Source organism: Canis lupus, chromosome 14 (genome assembly GCF_011100685.1).
Source record: "Canis lupus familiaris isolate Mischka breed German Shepherd chromosome 14, alternate assembly UU_Cfam_GSD_1.0, whole genome shotgun sequence".
In the NCBI taxonomy this organism is placed as follows: domain Eukaryota; kingdom Metazoa; phylum Chordata; class Mammalia; order Carnivora; family Canidae; genus Canis; species Canis lupus.
In genome coordinates, this window is record NC_049235.1 from 41662219 (window position 1) to 41685343 (window position 23125).

General features: G+C 40.0%; 1 protein-coding gene across 6 annotated transcripts in view; it reads left to right on the forward strand.

Moving 5' to 3' along the window:
- The window catches only part of CREB5 (cAMP responsive element binding protein 5), a 494262-nt gene that overhangs the window by 168894 nt on the left and 302243 nt on the right, over positions 1–23125 (forward strand). For all 6 annotated transcript variants that reach the window (XM_038557200.1, XM_038557202.1, XM_038557201.1 and 3 more), the window contains one exon: positions 11372–11493. In XM_038557200.1, coding sequence (XP_038413128.1) covers positions 11372–11493 — 122 coding nt within the window. The remainder of the gene's footprint in view (positions 1–11371; positions 11494–23125) is intronic.

Genomic DNA, 23125 nt, shown 5'->3' on the forward strand with positions numbered 1-23125 from the left:
ACTTCTGGTGCCAGAGCCATGCAACATGTCTTCACAAACTTGCCAGGGACTTGTTGATAGTACAGATGTGTTGTGGTTTAGAAGAATTCTGTTTCAAAGGCAGCCTCTTTGCCTTCACTGCCACCTACCACCTCTCTCTCAGCCTATTTGCTTGAATTGAAATAGTTGGTTCTTCAGAAATAGTTTTATCTTTCCTTGAATCTAGAAACAGAGATACAGAAACTTCAATCTGTAAGAATTACCAAGGCCTGGAAGGGTTAGGACGGATAGTCTGTTCTTTGGTTTATTATGTTGTATCATTTATTAGGTCGTATAACTTCATAGTTAAAAGATGAGCATATCTATGGAAGTAGCAGGACTGTAGACCTTGCAGTTCTCAACATTTAAATGTATGAGTTCTCCTTTTGTTTTCCTGAAATAGAATTCTGAAAATAGGTTCCTTGGTGGTAGGAGAGTGGGAGGTAGGTGTTAAATTATGTGGAGATATTAATGCTTAGTGGTAAGTACCAGTTAGTATCTTTCAGGTACAAGGAGCCCCATCCAAAGGTCTGAAAAAAAAAAAAAGAATTAAGGATGTGTAAACACTTATATATGTTGCCTATAAACAGGTTTTTGATCAAGCTCTTGTAGCTTTTCAGTTGTTCTTACCAGATCTTTGTTAGCTTGAGGCCATTGCTGCCAATAATTGGCAGTGTCAGGTGGAAAATTGTTGAGAGGAAAGTCTCTCTAATTTTTATTATGTCAAACTTAGAGTAAGAAAATGAAGGGAGAAATAAATATGAGGGAAAATACCATGAATAAAATATTGGCATATTTTCTTCTTCCTTATGGCTTATGTTGAAGCTAATATGAGGCCATTTTATACTCCAAGTGAAATTAGTTGCTACATTTTTACACTTGCTACCCACATTGCATGCTTGTAGTGTCATTGAATTTTCTTGCTGGAACAGAAACAGAGCTATTCAGTCCAGCTCATTACTTTGCATTTAGAGGACTGAGGTCTACTATATGTCATAGGCTAGTGTTGTCTACACTACATTGTAATAGGCTGTCTTTTGGGTATTTTTACTTTGTTAATTTTTTTCTAAGAAAGACTTCAATGTATTTATCTCAAACCTCATATTACTTTTAGCATATCAGATTGTGATTGCAAGTATGACTGAAGTTTTACTTATCATATATCTTGATTTATTTAGATTTGAATTATCAAAGGCTCTAAAATCTACTAAAGTATTTATTAGAATTTTATTTCTGAATGTGCTTATTTTGTGGCCTCTCTTAAGGATGAATGATTTCATACAGCTTGAGGTAAAGTAACATAAACAATAAAAATAGCAGAAATTAAATCTAAAGTCAGCAAGCATAAGCCAGGACAAAAATCTTCAAGTCCCTCTTGGGCCACTTTTTTTGCAAGCAATATTCAGTTATACAAAATTTCACTTAAATGAATTTGAATTTGACACATATGAAGAGGAAGTATGGTAGGTGTGTTCATTACTAATTTCAGGATATCTTGTTAACTTGTATTTTGGAAAATCACTTTGTCCTATATTAATTGCAAATATTCAAGTCAGGGAAATTATTAAGATGCCATAGATATGCTTTTTGAAGTTAAGAGTCCAAAGATTTTAAGATCTAAAATAATTTCCTAGCTTTGCCATAAAGTCCATTTTATTTATACCAGGTACAATTTACTACTCAAAATGATTGTAAATGATCTTTGACATGCCATAAGGCAGAGTAGTAAAAGTGACAGTCATGATGTTTTATTAAGATGAGTCTGCTCTTATGGGTTGACAGTAAACATAAAACCTCATTCTAAAGGGACAGTGCTAGTTGGAACATGAATGGGGTTGTGATGGTGGATTCTGAGCCCCTCCCACCTTGGTCCTTCCATTCTTCTTTGGTCCATGTGGATCATTTCCAGAGTCCTGATATGATGATGGACTTGAGTCATTCCCTTCAGCTGTTCTTGCTGTGATTGAAGATAATTTCATGGTGAGGGAAGTTTTGAAGTTTGGTGAAGTGCCAAGTTTGAAATGGGAACTTATTGAGGACAATATACTTTCACACACAGATTGCAAAATTATCAGCTCTTATGTGACAAAAGATATATTTGGTTTGAAAATTATTTTAGTATTAGAGCTAAAGAGTACGGTGTTTAGGTCTGTTTTAATGGTATTATGGTTAGGTATTCAGGAATTCCCACATCTTGCCCTGTCAAAATCCCTACCCCCACTTATTTAGAGTTCCCAGGTTCTGTACAGGAAAAAAACAGAGCGGGAATCAAGTGAAGTTTTATTTATAGCCAGACAAGCGAATAATCCAAATGAGAAGTATGTTCACATATCCATGTGTGTATGTGTGTGTGTGTGTATGTTTGTGTGTGTGTGGTAGAAATATTGACCTAGAAGATGATGGATTTTGCTTTATGAAAAGGAAGTGAAGCTCAAGAGTGTTGCAGACCTAATCAACATTTCAAGTGGGAAGCCTGAAAAAGAGATGCATGAAACCATCCTTCAAATGCCTAATAATCCACATCAGATATCACAGCCCAATTAATACCAAAAGCAACTTGAATGTGCTTGGAGGGAAATGAGGACAGGCACCAGCTGAGGTGTGGGAAGAGGGGCCGAAGTTGCCCTTCCACTCCCACTTATTCATCCATTCAACAAATACTTATCAAGTGTCTGCAAAGATCCTCTTGTGCTAGGTGCCAGGGATGCCCCACTGACCAAGACAGATGGGGTCCCTCTTCCATGGAACTTACAATACTCTGCTGGGGGTGAGGAGGTAGAGAGATAATCTACAACACCTCTTCTTCATCCCCCCATTAATAAACAAGAACGAGTGCTCTGATGAAGATGAAGCATGACAATGTGAAACAAGTGGCCAGCAAGCTGCTAAAGGAGGTCAAGAAGGGCCCCTCTGCATTAGTGGCATTTCAGCCAAGATCTGATGCTCAGCACTGTGGGCTCAAGCGTCCTTTCTCCCTGTCTTCTGAATATGGTGAGACTGAAAGTGGTGACACCACACCACCAGATGTGATGCAGCTGACACACAGAAGAAAGTTGAGAGAGACTGGGTTCGTCATCCCATCTTCCTATTCCTGTCGGATGGCAGAGCATCTACCACCAAGTGACAATATAGCCCCTCTCAGAACCCAGTTGTGTCCCTGGAGTAAGTCTAGAATCAGGCACTGTCTCTAGTTCCAGGCTCTAAACCTAATTCTCACCATGGAGAAAGCAAAAATGTTGTTCAATGGAGTAGAACATTTATCTTTAAGAGATTGATCATGATTAATCAGATAATTGTAGAACCCTGATCCATTGCTCATGGCTGTTAGCTACTAAATAATCTATGGACATTTTTTTAATTTTTAAAAATCATTTTTAATTTTTTTAGAGAGAGACGGTAAGGAGGGACAGGGGGAGAAGGAGGGAGAGAATCTCAAGCAGGCTCCACACTCAGCATGGAGCCCAACACAGGGCTTGATCTCATAACCTGGAATCATAACCTGAGTGAAACCTAGTTGGATGATTAACCAATATACAACCAGCCAATTCATCCAGCCAGCCTGGAGAGCCATCCAGGCACCCGAATTCATGGGCATTTTAAAGGGGAAGTCAGAGAAAAGGTGATATATCTCATTCTACATTCTTTTTGGATTGAACTACTATGTTAAAAAAAAAAAACAAATAAGAAAATAAATCTCTCTCTCTTTCTCTCTCTCTCTCTCACACACAGACACACACACACATATACAAGGAACATACCTCCTCTTCCATTGATGGTAAAGGTATATAGTGACTTCTCACTATTGAAATTAATCAGGTCTATATGGAACAGAGGATGGTGGAAATGGCTCGCACTGGAGGGCAGCATGATAATAACATAGCTACCATTTATTGCCTTATCTTATGCCTATAATTATAGCTCCTGCTTTACATACATTATGTCATTTAACCCTGGCCACTCTTTGCATACAAAGAAACAAGATTGAGAGGATAAGCAGTTTGTCCAAAGTTCCTGTCTGTCTATAATTTTCTCATTGTACATGTAGATTTGATGACCTACATGCACTAAGAATGTGTTTTGGTGTTAGATTTATATTTGGATATACATCTATGAACTGCTTTTATTTATATTATTGGCTTATTTCTTCAATAGTCATCAAATGGATAAAACAGTCAAAAGTTTTTAGGAGATTATACTGACACATTAGCATCTAGAGGAATAAAGACTGTGTTCTTAAATCAGATTTTTCCCTCTGTTATGACAAGTGGCAGTCAGCATTTATAGGAGTTGTCAGCTTCTCATTCATGTTTCTAGCTGGTCAAGCAAGATTGAATTTTGAATAATTCACCTGAACACCTCAGAGGTCTTGATCTGTAGTACTCTTTATATATGAAAAACTGGCTTCCAGTCTGTTCTGTCTGGAAACCAAACCAATCCCTTTCGACAAGGAACTCAGGCAACTGGTGACTAAGTGGAAATGTGAAGCTTTAGCTTCCACTGTTCAAGGCGGGGCTTGATAAGAAACCTCTCGTATCCCCTCAGTTCACCTAGCCTGCAGAGACATGATCTCTGTTAATAACCCTTTCCACCAGCTCAGCTCCTTTAACATGAACTGAGGCTTGATTACTGTTGGAACACTCTGGTTAGGCCATGGCTAACAATGAGTAGGTATGGATTATTTACTTGGTTAATTTAAATCTGAATCTGTGTCTTCTGGAGCCATGTGTATTGAAATGCCATTGTCAGAGCATTTTCTAGTTGACTCAAGACCTTCCTAAGGGCATCCAGTCCACTAGCTCTCTGCCTTGACAATAAATAGATTGTAGCATTCAATTCCAGAGTCTCATGTCTCAGGGACCTGGATCATCCACACTGTAGTCAACCATGAAGCATTCCACAACTATTGTGTAAAAACCAGAGTTGCCTTCGTTTGTCCCATGGAAGCACTGCCTCTTGGGACAGATGCAGGGAAATAGTAACAACAGTGTTATGGAGAGGACCCTATTGCTCCTATTGTGTATTCACGCTCAATAAAAGGCACATTTATTGTAGAGAAGCCTAAAATTTCATGGAATTCAGTCAGTTGTTACTGATTGTTGCTCTTATAAAGGATTGTGTATTTTAAAATTCATTTAATATAGACTCTCTTAATTAAGACTTTATTAAAATTTACACAGAAATAGGAACTGTGTAAGAGTATTTTGAAGAAAGCATATGCTGAAAAATTCACCGGATAAATGTAACTATAAAAAGAATATTAGGGATCCCTGGGTGGCGCAGCGGTTTGGCGCCTGCCTTTGGCCCAGGGCGCGATCCTGGAGACCCGGGATCGAATCCCACGTCGGGCTCCCGGTGCATGGAGCCTGCTTCTCCCTCTGCCTATGTCTCTGCCTCTCTCTCTATCTCTCTGTGTGACTATCATAAATAAATAAAAATTAAAAAAAAAAGAATATTAAAACTGTCCGAGAAAAATGCCTTTTCTGAGAACCCCAACTCTTAACTAAAATAGATATGCTAATTCCAATACATTTCTCTATTGATTTAAGCAGCATTCTTGAGGAATTCCATTAAGCTGCATTTTGTTGGTTGAATCTGAGTCATGCAAATAATAAAAATGCATTACCTTTAAAAAATACCCTATAATTAGAATGGTCACTAATTCAAACTGATCTTTCTTATAACTGGTCTGAATTACTGGGACTTTTATAGTATTCCTAGCCACTGTCAATTTAATACAAAATGATGTAAAATTACTTCACATAGTTCTTTAGTGATAGCATAGTTTGAGAATATTAGACCAGAAAGAAAATTTTGCTTAGGAAGTTTACATCCTTCTTCTGTGGTATATCATGGGAACCCTGCTTTTACTTTTTTTTTTTTTTAATTGATGACTTGTCGCCTTGCCTTTTTATCATTGAAAAAAATGAAACATAGACAACCATGTAACTCAAATGCAGCTCTGAAACCGAATAAGGTAGCAACCTATTATTAAATATAGAGCAGACTAAACACTTTTTAAAAGAAGAATCAGATTTCAGGCTTTAGTTTTGTGCTTGTCACTTAGCCTTTGGAGTAATCATACTTGCTGGGGCTGAAGCACTTGATGCTAGGCAGACTGTGGACTGATTGAAAAACTTAGTGAGTTTTTTCCCCTCATAGTTGTAGCTATATACTTGTTGTCCTTCCCAGATGTAGTGGGGTTGCAGGATTTCCTGTCGTATAGCTGATGGGTGAATTTCTAAATCATAATGTCAAGCTTGTGGCACTATTTCAGGTAGATTTACAAGTAGAATCTCTGCATGGCAAGAATCCTCTACCTAGCTATTTACAGAGGCAGTAATTCTATGAAGTGGAACTCCTTTTTCAAGGAACAGACTCACCATTCCAGGAAGGGGCCCAGATATTGAAATATGACAGACCTTACCAAGAATTTTTTTAATCCCTTTTGGTGCCAGTCTTTCTTGTCCAAGGAGTAAAGAAATCCTAAGGACATGTAAGACAGGTAGAAGTGGTTAAGTTACTTTGCTTGCACTGGTCCTCACTATCTGGGTGTGCTGAGAAGCTGATGTGCTCTTTGCAAACTCCCTGTGAGAAAGTAACATGCAGGTGTTTATTCAGGGACAATTCAGATTTGCAAAGGGTAATAACAACAAAATGCTTTTGACTCAAGTAAAGCCCAACTCAAAAGTTATTTAACTTTTAGTTTAGTTTGAGATTTGGGGTTCTTTCTCACATTCAGATGCTCCTCACTCAAATGGAAACACTGAAAGAAAGGTGAGCAGAAGTCCTCCAGCAATCATCTCAGCTCTGAGTTCCCACTGGAACAAGTTCCTGTAAGTGATTAGAGTGTGGCCTGTTACTACTGAACACATCTTAGATAATATCCACCAGTGGAGAACCAACCACTATTATTCATGATATAGAAACTGCTGCTGCCATAGCCGGTGCATGCCCTTGGTTCTAAAGAAGGTGTGGTTTATCAGAATTTTAATTTATGGCCATGGATATTACTCACCTACTTCAGGTCTCATTTCAGCTGGAATGGTTATTTGACAAAGCATTCATGTGGCTGAGAAACTGACTCTTTTATTTAAGCTGCGGATAGATTTAGCTGCCCCTTTTTGAAGGTTTGCACATTTCCTGGCTTACTTGGAACTGGTACCATGTGGGATCAAAGACAGCCAGAGACCCTGTATTAATTCTATAAATGTTAAAATAAAAGTTAAGCTCCATTTTCTGGTTCCTGTTGTAACTGGAAAGAATAGCTCATTCACAAGAAGAAAATGAATTAAAAATTAGGAACAGTGTGCCTTATCTCTTCCAAATGTGGATATAGATATTTGTTTTGCTTTTCCCTCATTATATCATACAGCAAAGAAAGACATTTAGTAACAATGCTGTAGCCTCCATCTGGGTCTTCTGCTCTAGGGATAGGAGGGAACCAACTCTTTTTAGGGCCCATGTCTCCCCTTGCTTCACACTTCTTGTTTCCCTGTTGCTGCAGAGAGGCTCATGATGGAGGACATTGTCTTGTACTATCCCTGCGCCATGTTCTTTCCACCTCCTTTACTGATGTATGTGTGTGTGTATACATGTGCTGGACTCGGGATAATTTTGCTGAGAGAAGACAGAAGACATTTCTCAATTTTGCCTGGGGCTTGGCCTCCAAATGCCAGTCTGAATTTGATTTGATGGCCCATCTCATGAATTCATCTCACAATTCAGGAGTCATATGGATCCTGCTGGATGACTATTCTCTCTACCTGGGATCATGACCCTCAACTTATAAATCTCCAATAGAGAAATATAGAGGAAGAGAAGAAAAATTAAAACCTGGCAAACTAAATTCCTCCTGGTGACAAGTGGTCTAATATTTCAATTCTGTCTTGTGTTGTTTTTTTCAGGCTTTTTAGTCACAAAATGACCCAAAAGATAATAGAAAAGTCTGTAGGATTGTAACATGGTCCTATTATATTAGGGGTGTAAATAATTCCAAGATATTTTAAAAGAACCAAGGACAGTTAGGATTGTCAATTACCAATACCATCATGTGACTCAATTTCTAAATGGGGCCTGGGGCGAGTTTAAGTTTTCTCATAAGTAAAAGGGGGAAAATATTTTTTACCAAATGTGGTTGGTGTGAAAACTAATGAGATAGTGCATCATACAAAGCCTTAGCACTATGCCTGACATGGAATAAGCACTCAATAAATGGAAGAATATGTACACACACACACACACACACACACACACACACTCACACACACATCCCTTTATTTCCACTGTCAGGTCTTGTATATTTATACCTTCTTTTCAGGAAACTTCTTCTTCTATCTCTTTAGCCTTTACCTCTGGCCTAATTTCTAGTGTGTAGCCAGCTGTTGCTGATGTTCCCATTAAGCTGTCCTTTAAATGGTCATGTTTCTTTGACCTACTGACAGTGACTTTTGAAGAGAACCCATTATGGTGGTGATTTTAGGATTCACAGAATCATGTAACTTTAGAATTTTATTTGAAACATGAGGAATATGAGGTCCAGAAAATATAGGTAATTTCCCCCAAATCACACAATTTTTAAGTCTAGTTTTCTAGGTTGTCAGCATTGTCTTTTACACATGTGACAACATCCTTCAGACCTGGAGGAAGCATTTATTATTTATTTATTTATTACATTTAAAATTCTTTTTTTTTATTTTTTAAATTTATTTTTTATTGGTGTTCCATTTGCCAACATATAGAATAACATCCAGTGCTCATCCCATCAAGTGCCCCCCTCAGTGCCCATCACCCAGTCATCCCCAACCCCCGCCCACCTCCCTTTCTACCACCCCTTGTTCGTTTCCCAGAGTTAGGAGTCTCTCATGTTCTGTCTCCCTCTCTGATATTTCCCATTCACATTTTCTCCTTTCCCCTTTATTACCTTTCACTATTTTTTATATTCCCCAAATGAATGAGACCATATAATGTTTGTTCTTCTCCGATTGACTTATTTCACTCAGCATAATACCCTCCAGTTCCATCCACATCGAAGCAAATGGTGGGTATTTGTCGTTTCTAATGGCTGAGTAATATTCCATTGTATACATACACCACATCTTCTTTATCCATTCACCTGTCGATGGACACCGAGGCTCCTTCCACAGTTTGGCTATTGTGGACATTGCTGCCATTAACATCGGGGAAAGTATAGCATTTAGATTGAGAAGGGGTTATGTCTGAAGGTAAAAGAGGACTTAATAGTGATAAAATGTTTACAAATTGTGACCTTGTGCAAGATACCTATCTCTCCATTTCTAAAATAATGTGCACCTTCCTACCTCACAGAGTCCTGTGAGATCTAGATTATAGACAGTGTGGGTGAAAATGTTTGAAAACTGCAAAATGCTCATAAATACTAATTTTATCCTTTATAAGCGCATAACACACTGTATGTATGTATATGTGTTCCAATATACATATACATGTTATGTATATATTGGGACATAGGTGTATATGTGTTAATCTTAATAAATTAATGTGCTAATAAAACCATTTTCAATCAAACTCAACTTTTGCATGACTTTTATCTGTAATGTCTGATTTATGACCACCTGTTGTGGGCTTTCTGTGTACTGCAAAGAGAATTCAGTATCTTGGAGGTTGGGCTAAGAAGGAGAAAGAATGCAGAGGGGGATTTTTGCTGCATTGAAATCCAAGTCAACCAGTTGCTTAACAGGTAGAAAAGCCCCTTGCCATAGAGAATCAGGAGACCTTGCCTTAGAAAGGCTGAATATATGGGGATATCAAGCTATTTTCAGCTTCATGAATATTAAGCTATTTCTTTGAATCTCTATGGATAGTTTACTGGGATCAACTGCTCTGTGTATGAATTAGAAAAGTAAATATGATTCTAGTTTCTTGTCATATAGGAATTTATAAAGAGCATGCAGAAATGGCACGTTCGTTTCAACTTGAGGGCACTCTTCAGTTGACTGGTGGTGAGGTAGGTGTTAGAGAACTGTACCGAAAGAGATTTGGGGACTGAGTATAGGTCAAGGTGGACAAGTGTCATTCATTATCAAACTAACAGGGTGTGCTGTGTAGCTTGGGCGGGAATAATACAGTACATATTGGAAATGGCACCAGGGCCTTGGTTATACTCCTGGTATCATCACACATACCTGGGAGACCTTGAATAAGACTCTTAATCACTCAGTACTTCTATTTTCCTCATTTGCAAAATAATAGCATGGCCATCTTCTGTTTCTGAAAAAGGGACAGTTTACAGTTTTATTCATGTCAACTTCAGTATTCCTTTGCCAAGGAAGATGACTGTCCTTAGTGATTACAAAGGTGTAATTCTACCCTATTTACCTTAATAGGATCTTGTGAGTTCTAGACTATATAGCATGTATGTAAAAACATTTTGTAAACTGCAAAGACTATATAAATATTAAGCCATAAATAGTGGCTTCAGAGCCTCTAGTTTTCTAAGTAGTATACTCGCTAGACAGTCAAGAATATGAAAGAAATTCTATTCCTTTTAAAGAGTTTTCTCAGAACATTCCTTTGGCTATAGCAAAGGAAAATAAAATTAATAATTATATTTTTAATGGATGAAAGCTGAATGTGTTTGACTTGGAACCTTTCATCATCCTCTGTGACTCTCAAAATAAGAGAGAATTGCTGTATTTTCCTTTTCCATTAAGAGAAAGGAATTAGCATGCTTGTTTGTTTCTTTTTGTTTGATATAAACATTTACAAAACGTTTTTTTCCTCCCAGCCCCCTGAAATCGAGCTTAATATTGGCTTAGCAGATTTTTTGGCCTGATTTTAGCTTAATCATTTCTTTCCAGTTTTTTTTTTTTTAAAGATTTTATTTATTTATTCATGAGAGACACACACACACACACACAGAGGCAGAGACACAGGCAGAGGGAGAAGCAGGCTCCATGCAGGGAGCCTGACGTGGGACTCGATCCTGGGTCTCCAGGATCACGCCCTGGGCCTAAGGCAGGCGCCAAACCGCTGAGCCACCCAGGCATCCCCCTTTCCAGTTTTTTAAAAAAGTCATTCCACACATTTTGATGTGTATTCAAATGATAGGGCCCCCATAAAGTAGATGATAGAATATTTGGAAAGAAGTTTGGAAAACTGTCACCTATGCAGCCTGCTACCCATTGTATTCCTCCTGCGAGATGTGTGGTTTTATTTTCTTCCATATTGTAATTTCATTTAAAAGGATGGAAGATTATGGATGACCAGTTGGCATCTTAATTAAGACGAGGGGAGGGGATTAGTGAATTGAGCTCATGCTTGCCCCTGGCTTTTAAGGAAAAGAATCCATGTATGATCACTTGGTCTCTGTTTTCAGATCAGACTCCGACCCCAACAAGATTCCTGAAGAACTGCGAGGAAGTGGGGCTCTTCAATGAGCTGGACTGCTCCCTCGAACATGAGTTCAGGAAGGCTCAGGAGGAGGAGAGCAGCAAGCGGGTAGGTTTGCTTGAATGGACACCTTGACAGGTGCCTCCTCTAACCTTCGTTAGAATCTTCTGTGTGGAAACTTAGATGGCACTGCAGATTGTGTGGATGTGGCCCTAAAATAGTATTTCATCCATTTGCAAGTATTTGTCTAATGCTTTTTTTTTTAAAAGATGAATCCCTGATTGTGGTATAATCCGTCATGGGAAAAACAGACCTCTGAAATAGGAAATTCAAGCAACAGAACAAAACAAAACACCAAAACCAAAAACAACACCTTATTCTTGGACCTTGAGTTGGATAAACTCACAGACTTTCTGTGTTCAAAACTATTGTTTTACTTTGCTAAATACTTAGTAGGAAGCCTTACATGGGCGTTGTATGCAGAAGACAAGAGTCCAAGAATAATTGTAGCAGTAGGAGAGGGGGTTTCATCTGATTTTGTCCCAGGTTCTCATTGTCTGATTTCCATAATCTTCCCGGTAGACCTCACCAGTTTCAATTACTTCCCAGTCGTATTATTGAACATCTGTTGTTGTTGAGACAAATGGTTTAAATATACATGTGGGTTATTTGTTCTTACAAATGTAGAAAACCCAGTTTATGAATGCCTCCAGAATATATTCAGTTTCTCGTAATGTTGTGGTTGCATTTTAAAAATCACTTTACAAGATTAAGGAAAGGAAATGGGGTCACAAGTAAATGTGATAATGAAGCTCTTTAGCATTTTTTCGCTGTTGCGATAGAGCATTATTGAATGCCCACAATGTACTAAACAACAAATTAGACACATTCCATGAGAAAAGACTTAAAATATGGAAGTTGGTTGAAAGGAAGGGCTGACTAGGTTGTAATGGATTCTGAAGTTCCAGCTGTTCTATCCGGAGAAGACATTTTAAAAGGCTCTGATATTTCAAGACCTTCGAATCCTCCTCTACGTGAAATTATAATAATCCCCCTCCACCAGATTTTTCATGTCACATTCTCACACTAAAATAATCAAGGGCTTGCCTCAAGTCTGTACTGCTTTAGAAAAAAATCATGATAATTGGCAAAGGATACAAGAAAGGTATAAAATCTCAATCAACTCATTTGTGTATAATTAATTTATCATTCATCCTTGACACAACCACTTCTTCCACCCCTCAAGTGACATGAAAGGCTTTTTTTTTCCTTTTTAAACTAATATTTAATACTTATTTGCCAGGCACTGTTCTGAGCACTTAAAAATTTAACTCAAAAAAAGGCTTGCATTCTAAATTTCACCTAAAATGAAAATAACAAGGGTAAAGAAGAACCAAAAAGTCAAGTAAATTTCCTCTCTTTGAGTTATAAATTTAGCTTTCCTGATAGATGTGGCATATGTGAAAAACTGAGGAGTTAAGTTTGTTCATTCCTCAAGATAGTCAAGGTGGACTTCTTATATTAAACTGAACTGTAAGAAAAGGATATGCTGGTTTGTATTGGTTTATATTGTCTTCATTTTTGATAGAATGGTTTTAATCAAAGTATGTGCCCTTGATTTTCCTACAGACATTTACCAAGGACAGCTTTAGGAAGCCCATGGCAAGGGTGTGGTTTTAAATGTTCTTCTTTACATAGTATTCATGATCTCTTATATGAAGCCTCATGGGAGGAAATTCTTGCAGATCCGAATTCTAGGAAATTGTTTGCTTCCCCTAAGGATCTGCAATATTTTCTCCATGTGGACATGAGAATCATGCAACTGGTTCTATTTCTCGTTTCACTTTGCTCAGTTAACAGAAAGCCAAGTTTACTGCTTAACTTTGAGAACTTTTTAGAACACTGTGATGAACATATTTTACTTCCCCTGAGACTAGACTTTCGCTTCTAGTTTATATTTCCTCTGGTCCTGATTTTTTTTATTAAAAAAAAAAAATTTTTACACTGTACATTTTTTTGTGAATTGCTTTTGAGTCATTGTGGGTTGAGAAAGAGTATAAATAAACTTTATAAATTAAAATAATTAGGTAAGCAGAGTGGAGAAAGAAGATATTCTAGTTGAAGAAATATGTATTTTCAATACATATTTAGAATATTTTTTTAAAGTGTCTTTGAATGTTGCTTTAATTTTTTAATTTTAGTTAGCATACAGTGAATATTTGTTTCTGGAGTAGAATTCAGTGATTCATTACTTACATACAACACCCAGTGCTCATCACAAGTGCCCTCCTTAATGCCCATCACCCATCTAGCCCATCCACACCCACTTCTCTCCATCAACCCTCAGTTTGTTCTCTATCATTACAACCTCTTATGGTTTGTTTCCCTGTCTCCTTTTTTTCTTTTCCCCCTTCCCACATACTCATCTGTTTCCTTTCTTAAATTCCACATATGACTAGGATCATATGGTATCTGTCTTTCTCTGAGTGACTTATTTCACTTAGCATAATACATTCTGGCTTCATTCACATTGTTGCAAATGGCAAGATTTCATTCTTTTTGATGGCTGAGTAATATTCCTACACATACACACACAGGCACATACACACACATATTTCCTTTATCCATTCATCAGTCAATGGACATTTGGGCTCTCACCATAGTTTGGCTATTGTGGATAATGCTGCTATAAACATCAGGGTGCATATACCCCTTTGAATCTGTATTTTTATATAGTTTGGGTAAATACCTAGTAGTGAAATTGCTGGATGGTAGGGTAGTTCTAATTTTGACTTTTGGGGGGAACTTCCATACTGTTCTACAGAAGGGATGCACTAGTTTGCGTTCCCACCAACAATATATGAGGGTTCTCCTTTCTCCACATCCTCGCCAACATCTGTTGTTTCTTGTGTAAATTTTAGCCTGAATGTTGCTTTTAGCCATGTGCTGGCTTTGTGATGGATATTTGGGTGGGGGAACCTAAAGCCAGCTTCCCTCATGGTTTTGGGGTGGGTATCTTAGGAGATTACCTTCTTAAACCCCAGCTTGCATGCACTGAAAGTTGGATAGCATTCAGCCTCCTGAGGTATCCTCTTCCCTTGCCTCTTTCAAACCAGAGTAGCCAAATCCAGCTGGGGTGGCCTTGGCTTCTTGAGACCTAATGCTCAGTGACTTATCCAGCAATCAAATGGGCTGTGTTGGTGGCTTCTGCATAGCATTTCTTTGGAAGCCACAGGTGGGTAAATGAAAGGTAAGACTCCAATCTACCAGTATACTTTTATCCAAACTTTTGACCACATTTCTCCAACTATCAATATCCGTGGCACACTGCCACCCCTCAGCTCCTGCTTCATTTATTCATCCCCTACTTAGAAAGTAGGAATATAAGCTCTTATTCAATGTATCCCAATGCATATATAGAATGAGGACAGGCTAGAGGTAGGTCATAACAATGGAAAAAGACCTAGTATCTATCAATATTATATATACTGAAGACAACACATTCCACAGTTACCTCAACCTTCCATGGAAGTATAAGCTCATGGTTTCAAAACTCTTTAATAAGAGATGTTTTTCCCTTGGAAAAGCATCCATCACTAGCAGGTATCACAAATCTCATTTTGCCCATGGCTCAGAAGTCAGACTAGTCCATGTCCTGAAACAGGTGAGAAACTTGTGTTCAGAATTTATTCAATCAGTAAATATTTTTGAGTGCTCATCATATGCCAGGCACTGTCTGAGTCACTGATGAATATACCATGGACTAAAGTTAATTAAAAACAAAACCCTACTTTCAGGTAGCTTACCTCTCATGGGTAAGACAAACAGTAAGCAAGTAAAAACCATAAAACATATAACATGTCAGAAGGTGGTAAGTGTCCTAGTAGAGAAGGAGCAGAGGTAGTTTTGGGGGTGATCAGGGAGGATGCACTGGTGAGTGGACACGCAGCACAGACTGAAGCTCTGCTTCAGAGCAGGCATGTATTGGGGAAAATTGTGTCCCAAGTGGAGAGAATATAAGTGCAAAACCCTGAGGCTAGAGGATGCTCTGTGCATCAGAGAAATCACAAAGAGGAGGGTATGTAATAGTGCTAAAGAGTGGGCATAGGAGAGCAGATTCCAGAAGGCCTGCAGCCTTCAGATTTTACTCCAAGTGAAATGGCGAACCATTAACAGATTCAAGCAGAGGAGTGATAGGATCTGACTTATATATTAGAAAGTTCACTTTGGTTGCTGAGTTGAAAGTAAATTGTTAGGGGGCAGTAGCAGAGAGAGACCAGTTCAGGAGGCAAATGGAAGAATCTAGATTGACAATTATGGCAGATAGGTCCAAGATGGAGATGGAGGGGGTGGTTACATTCTGGTTCTATTTTGAAGATAGAGCCAACAGGATTTGCTGAAGAATTATTTATCTATCTATCTGGGGAGTAATAGAAAGGATGGAATCAAGAGTGAATCAGGTATTTGGCCTAAGCAACTAGAAGGATGGAGTTACCTGTGGGAAGATCAAGTTTGAGGGGTGAACTGTGGAGACTGTTTTTTGACTTACGTGGTGATATTGAATAGGCACATGGATATAGTGGTCTGTAATTCCAGGAGAGGTAACCCATCTGGAGATATAAATTTGGGAGTCCCTGGCATATAGGTGGTGTTTAGATACATGAGACTTGATGGAATCACCCAGGTCAGGAATGAATGAAGATGAAGTTGAAAAGAGGTCTGAGCATGGAACTTGTCAGGCTCCATCAGAACCTCCAAGAAAGAATATTCAGTTCTCTTCCACCACCAGAGATGACACAGAAGACTCTGAGGTGTGAAGAATCAAGTCAAGGGTAGGGACGCCGGTAGTAATGCCAAATAGACTCCAGTGATCAGTAGTCAGCATGCCCTATTTCATGTTCCACATCAGAGAAGAAAACAAAAACAAAAGCAAAAAAGATTTTTAAAAAGAGAAAAAGGGGAAGGTGAACTGACCTTTAACATTTGATTTTTTTTTTTAATTGAAGGTATAATGCTTGCCTAGGAAGTGGGATATAGCTTCATCATATGATAGCAGTTGTGTGGGAGTGTGTCTGTGTGTCTGATTGTGTCTGTGTCTGTGTAAGAAAGGAAGGGCAGTTGAGAGGACTAGGAATGAACTCCTTTGTCTTGCTGAGAGAAATATAACATTACAGCCTAACGTGGTTAAGAACCCTGAAGATGAAAAGCACGGTGTGTAAGTGCTGAGTGTTGCTCTTCTCCCATAGGACCTAAATTTGACTCATTATGCTGATGGAGCAATAGCAAATGAGGACATTTCCATGCTCTAGAATTCCTACCCAAATGATGAAAAGTGCAGTCTATTCCCAGAGGGTACCGACTGTTGAACACATGGGAACAAGGGACAAGCTACAATCTTAAGATCTTGGATCCCAGCTCAACAGGAGTCACGGAACAGGGCATGGCCAGGTCAGCCTCAGCTCAGAAAAGTAGGCTGCTCCATCTGATTAAATTCTGTACCTGGAAATCATGTTACTCGACACCACCAGTTACTCAGGGGGAGAGGGTGCCGGGAGGGAGGCCCTCTGCCTTCATACACAGTCTAGTTCTGTCAGGCCTTAGCTGGCACAGCTGCCCTCTGGCGAAGGCGTGAGTGATGCTGAAATGGGAAAGAAAAGATGGAAAAGATAGGGAGTGGAGCAAACTTGCAACAGCTGCTCTGTTAGCATGTTGCTTCTATGACATTGGCTCGTGTAAAACAGTCCCTCCCTCTTGCAGAAGTCTGGAGAAAAAGAATCTCTGAAACTTAAACTTAGTTTCATTCTGATTTTGAAAATGTCATCATGTTTGCTAAATCCTAGGAGATGAAACGATGAAACTGGTTTTGATCTTGGCGTGTTTTGTTTTGTTTTGTTTTTAATCAGCATGACTGAAAGGAAACACCCACTAGCAATGCTAGAAGAGATAACAATCTATTTATTCCCCCATCCCAATGACTGGAAAACCTAACTTTTATCTTATAAGCATTACTTTTGTCCTCCCATCACAGGACACGACAAATGTAAAACTTTTCAGCTTTCTCCTTATAGGTTTACATTATGCCCTCAGCCTGAGTAGACTCTGACACTGGAAGAGAAGTTAGCTTGGTCTTTGCATCCCACTCAGGGGAATGACTAAATCAGTGGAAAAGACCAGAAGTATTTCATGTGTTTTAGTTTCTGGGATTTAGGGTTAATGTTCACTGCCACATAGAGTTCACTGGCACAAATGTCAATGAATCAAATGTGATCTGACGTTCTGCCTCGATTTTAAAATGGAGTGGGAAATAAAAACACATAGGATTTTTTGAGGGGGGCTCCTGGATAGCTCAGTTGGTTAAGTGCCTAGCTCTTGGTTTTGGCTCAGGTTATGATCTCAAGTCCCTGCGATCAAGCCCCGCATTGGGTTCTGCTCAGAGGGAAATTTGCCTGAGGGTTCTCTCTCTCCCTCTACCCCCCAACCCTCTCTTTCTCTCTAATAGTAAATAAATAAATCATTAAAAAAAAAACAAAAAACCTCATAGGGTTTTTTGTTTTATTAAATTTTTTTTTTTTGATGGAAAGTCAGGGTTTCTTCCAAATGGCAAAATGCATTGTCTATTGCCTTGCAAAAAATGAGCACCTACTATTAAGTATATTTGATGTGGATGATGAGAGAAGGCCCACGGTTTGGGGGAATACTGACCCAGAGGGGTACCAGGTCACCTCTTCCCTCGGAAAATTTGTATATTTGTATAATTTGGCCTGAAATGGATGAGTCCTCACAACCTAACTTTCTCACTGAGGGGAAAAAACGTTATCTCTTAAAGCAGAGGATCGAATCTCTAAAGCTAAATTGTTTGGCAGTTCATGGCTCTGCCTTCAGCCAGTGTACAAATCCAAATTATAAGGGGTAGTGGCAATGGTGGGAATTGCGGATAAATGTCTCAGCCTCTGAGTGGCAGGTTTTATTGTTCTCTGAGTTCAGTATTAAACATTTAAGTTTTCTTGTCATAGGTCTTCTTGATATTTGCTATCCCATGACATATGTCCTGGCTAGATAGAGGTCTTTGCCTGACATCTTTTGGAGAACTGATCACAAGGCTTCCAGAGGCTAAAGTTTGAATGAGAGGGTTTGCACTCATTCCATGCTGTGACGGGTGTTCTTATAGCAGGTACTTATGTTTCCACTTTAAGCCACAGGGTGGAAGAGATTGGGAGACCCAGACCCCATTTAAGATATAGCAGGAAGATTACTAGAAGAGAACTCAGCATTGATTTTGAGAACTGCTATTTGTGTTGGGAATATTGCAATATAAAATAGCATTTTCTTGGGCCAGTATTTCCTGTTTGGCTGTGATTGGGTACAGAAATGATCAATGTACTTATATATTCATGAAGCATATTCAGACCCACATATGACACTGAGCATGTTATTAATGATGATTTGACTTTGGTCCCTTTAATTCACAAGGATTAATTATAGGTGGTTATATCAGTAGTATGTTCTCCATTGAAATGCAGGGGAATAAACTCTCAAGAGAGATGGAGTATTGATAGGCCCTCACTGCAGAGGGCCAGCGGTAGGGCTTTTCTCCTACCTCTCTGTTTTATCTCTACCTCCTTGTCTGTTGGCTGTATCCACTCCTATGTGGTTTCTCTCTACACCTTCTCTTCAGAAAACTCATAAGATTTTGATACCATAACAGTCAACTCCTCTGGACAATTCCTTCAACTATAAATGTAGTCTTCAGACTTGACTATTAGGCTCCGATTTCCAGCTGCTACCCACATTCCCATCTAATACACTTCTGCTACTTCCACCTGCCCCCAGACTGCTCAGAGCTCCTGTGCAAACTTGCAGCCAGGTCAGAGGCACGTGTCACACAAAGCAGGAGTCAGCTCTGCCTTCCCACCCTCCTTTGCCCCCTTCACCAGGTCCCAGCAACTTCCTAAGGAAAGAGACCTCCTATCTTCCATCATCATTTCCTACCGGGTTATTGGTGTGGATTCCAAGATTATTTTTGACCGCTAACTTAACTTGAATGAAATACCTAGCATTAAGTCTTGCAAAATTAAATGCATTTTTTAATACATAAAAACTAACCAAATATTTACAAGTCAAAAAAAAATTAGTTCTCGAAGCTCTTTTACTTCTGGCTGTGGTTAAGTCCAGAGTTCCTCCAGAAATTGCCATTATTAAAAGGTAGAGAGGTTGGTGTGGGATGTCCTTGGTACAAAGAGTAGTGCATTGGGAGCTTTTAAACATCATCTTGATTGAATGACATTGTATGCATGGAATGCTTCTAGAAGGACCAAAGCAGAGATGGGGAAGCCCTGAAACTATGAAAAAAGGACACCAAAAATAGCCCAAAACACAGTGGAGCCTTGAAGCTCCCCAGGCGCCACCATCGGCCCAGACTAGGGCTGTTAGGACCACTTGTTTGGCCTGCCTTCCCATCAGGCGGCCTTCCTGTAGCTGAAAATTCATCCAATTGAATTATTTGGCTGGGAGGCTCCTCACTAAAACAATTACAAAGCTCAGCCTTAAGGGCCCAGAAAAGGGCAGCTTTTCCCAGCAGGAGACTTTCTCAACAGGGTGATTTTTCTGTTCCAGCTTGGGTTAGGTTCTCAGCTAGTTAAAATCACTCCTCACCTGTCCCGAGGCAGGCAGGCCAGGCTGGGAGTTCAAGGTAGGAACCCGAGTGGAATCACAACAGTGAATAGAGGCTCTCTTCCGAAGGAATCGGTTTCCAGCTGTGAGTAATTCAGGCCTTGCCACCCGGCCAGACAGGCCCTGGGAGGCGGGTGCGTACCTGGGCACCGGGGGCCTTTGCATCTGCAGAGGAAGCTCATACTGTCCTCTGGGAGGCCCTGCATTAATGCTCCCAAAGGCAAGCAGGAAAACAGATCTGTTTTCAGGGCTGGATTAAGACAAAATGACTTAAAGATGAAGCTTCCGTTCTAGGCAGAAAACAGCACTCACATTTGGAAAATTGGACCAAATGTTAGACTCGGTGCGCATCTGTAGCTAAGAATTACTTACCTGGGCCCCTCGCAGAGATGTGAGAAAAAAAAAATGACATTGTAAAAGGAGAATGGGAAAATAATATAATAGTTGCAAGAGTCTCTGTCTCCATCGTCTCGTAAATCCAGGTGAACATGAAGTATGGTCTGGAGCAGGTATGGGAGTGATTTACTCTGGGAACCCTGCTTTAGCATTTGTGTGTTGTTAAGTTATTTCCATATTGATAAGGCTGAGGCCAGGAAGTGGCATTCCGAGCATTCCTCCCGTCCATATTTCCAGCATGTTGGCTGTCAACTCAAGCCTGTGGTGCAATTACTGATTTTAGCCTCAGAACCCCCTAAGAGGACATTTTCTTTGTTCTTTCCTCAACTATCACCAAAACCCAAAGGCCTAGGAAATAGTGGGGGTTTTTCCCTCCTCGAATTACTTGCACCACATTCTTATATTTTTGGGAACTAGCTGTTCTGGTGACCTGGAGGGGCTCACAAGCTGGTTGGATTGGAGATGTAGGCAGGCTGTTCTCTTGGGTAGCGACGCACAATGTCACCTGCTTGCTCCCTGATACTTGGCTGGATGATCCTCACACCCCAAATATGACGGGATATCAGCTGCCGTCTTTTCTAGAACATTGCTGGGATTCACTTTGTTTTTTGTTTTATGGGATATTAGAGGCTATTTTTAGCCTGTTTGAACCTGTGACTCTTCTGTGTGATGAGGCCAGTTGTCTCACTTGGCTCTAGAGTGAAATGGAATGCCGAGAGAGTTTACCCTTAGCGTCTCCTCTAAGCACAAATTTTCTAACAGGATGCACTCACATTGGCAAAATCAGACTTGTGTACGTAGATGATATTTTGACCTTTGACGTGAAGGTGAATGTGAGCTGTTTCATTTGATCAGAAGGGATAGTCCCACCTACAAGCTCTCCCTTCATTGTCTGGCACTGTGGGGGGTGTCCCATTTTCTCTGTGGAGTGAGGGTGAACCCCACATTTTGAATTTAGTGTGGCTGCAGTCGCAGCCATCCCTGGGATCTGAGTGATATGCAGAGCACACGATCTGTTATATGAAAACTTTGAAAGTTGATGATGGTGCTGTCGAACCCTGCCTGAGTTGGTGCTAGGCCCCACCCTTTTCTGTGACTTTATATTTGGGTGGGGGCTTATTTGGGCTCTGCAAGCAGTCATGTCCCCAAAGAAGAAAAGCAGTCCTGTTCCATGTAGATGTCGGGTTGATTGACTACAGATGATGCAGCACTGGGACTTGTAAATCTCAGCCGCTTTGAGGGCACCCATCCATCCCCTTCCTGGCTTCTCCTGGTATGATTCGTTATGCACAGAGCTTAGAAACCTTCCCAGAGGATTTACAAACGTGAGGCTTTTGTTGGATTCGTTGACATGGTGGGCCCAGGCATTCCTGTCCTTTCCAGGGTAAGCCTGGAATCTTAGTGCTTTAGAATATAGAGTACAGGTGAGCCCCACCCTTCTGGCCCACTTGATTGGTCCCAAATGCCGGAAGGGAAGAAGACATCCCAGAATTCTGGTGGTCCCTTTGTGGCGTGATGTACCAACGTGTGGTGTGTAGTGTGGTAGCCATGTGCTGCTGGTTCCACCTGAAAATGGCCTTTCAGCATTTCCAGTGCTGTTCATTCACAGCCCTGGCATGGGTTGTGGAGAAGTAACGAATTGAGGACGGGGGCAAGAAATCCGAACTCTGTTCCATCACTCTCTAAAAGTCATGCATGACTTCATTTTCTCAGTGCTAAACTGAGCCTTTTAACAACTTTGGAATTATACATATGTAGTTTGAAATAAAGATCTGGAGAATAAATAATAAAGCTCATTCTTAGGTAGATGGTGTTAGATGCACATCTTACCTTGAGTATTCTTTCTGTTGTTGATTAAAATAAGTGGTCAAAAAGGGTCCCAGGGACAGATACTCAAACTCCACATTCACAGAGACAGTCCTTCAGTAGCAACATTGCTTCCTGAAGGAGCATCTCTTTCCTGCACAGTGGGGTAGGGAGGATAGTTTTTTGTTCCAGATCTCTGCTAGATTTTTAGTCTTTATTTGTATCATAATGATGCACACATACATGTATACTTGCACACAAAATGGGCAATCCAGGCTTTGTGAATAATTCTTCATTCTGACCATTACCTAGAATTGCCTTCAGTGTCCAATACCAGCTTTTACAGACATTTAATGTCAAGGTACAGGTACCTCCTGCCCTCTGATTGTGAAGATGGCACAACTAGATTTGCCCATCAAGTGTGAACTTAAGAGTTGATTGACCATTAGAGGTGATAGATTCACACAGATCCAAACACACATGCCCTCCCCTGGACCCCCTTGTAACTAGAGGCACATATTGCCAGACAGCTGGCCAGGGCCAGGGGTGCATGCAGGCTGTGATCGCAGGGGAGGGGAGCCGCCCTGACCTCATTAGTGCTGTTCTTCTAATGGAGTGCTACAGGCACAGACCACAGCTACCAAGCCCGCACTCTTCATACAATCAGCTGGTGCATTTTACACGGAAAAACAATCTGTTTACCACACTGATGGAATAGTCCAAACAGCCTTTTCTTTTTCTGAGATTTTATATTTTGTCCTTCCTGAGTCTATTGCCAATCTGACAAAATTTCACAATGCTACAGCAGACCTGCCTAAATCATGGAGCAGTGGTTTGTTGTTGTAAAGAGCATTGAGAACTTGTGTTT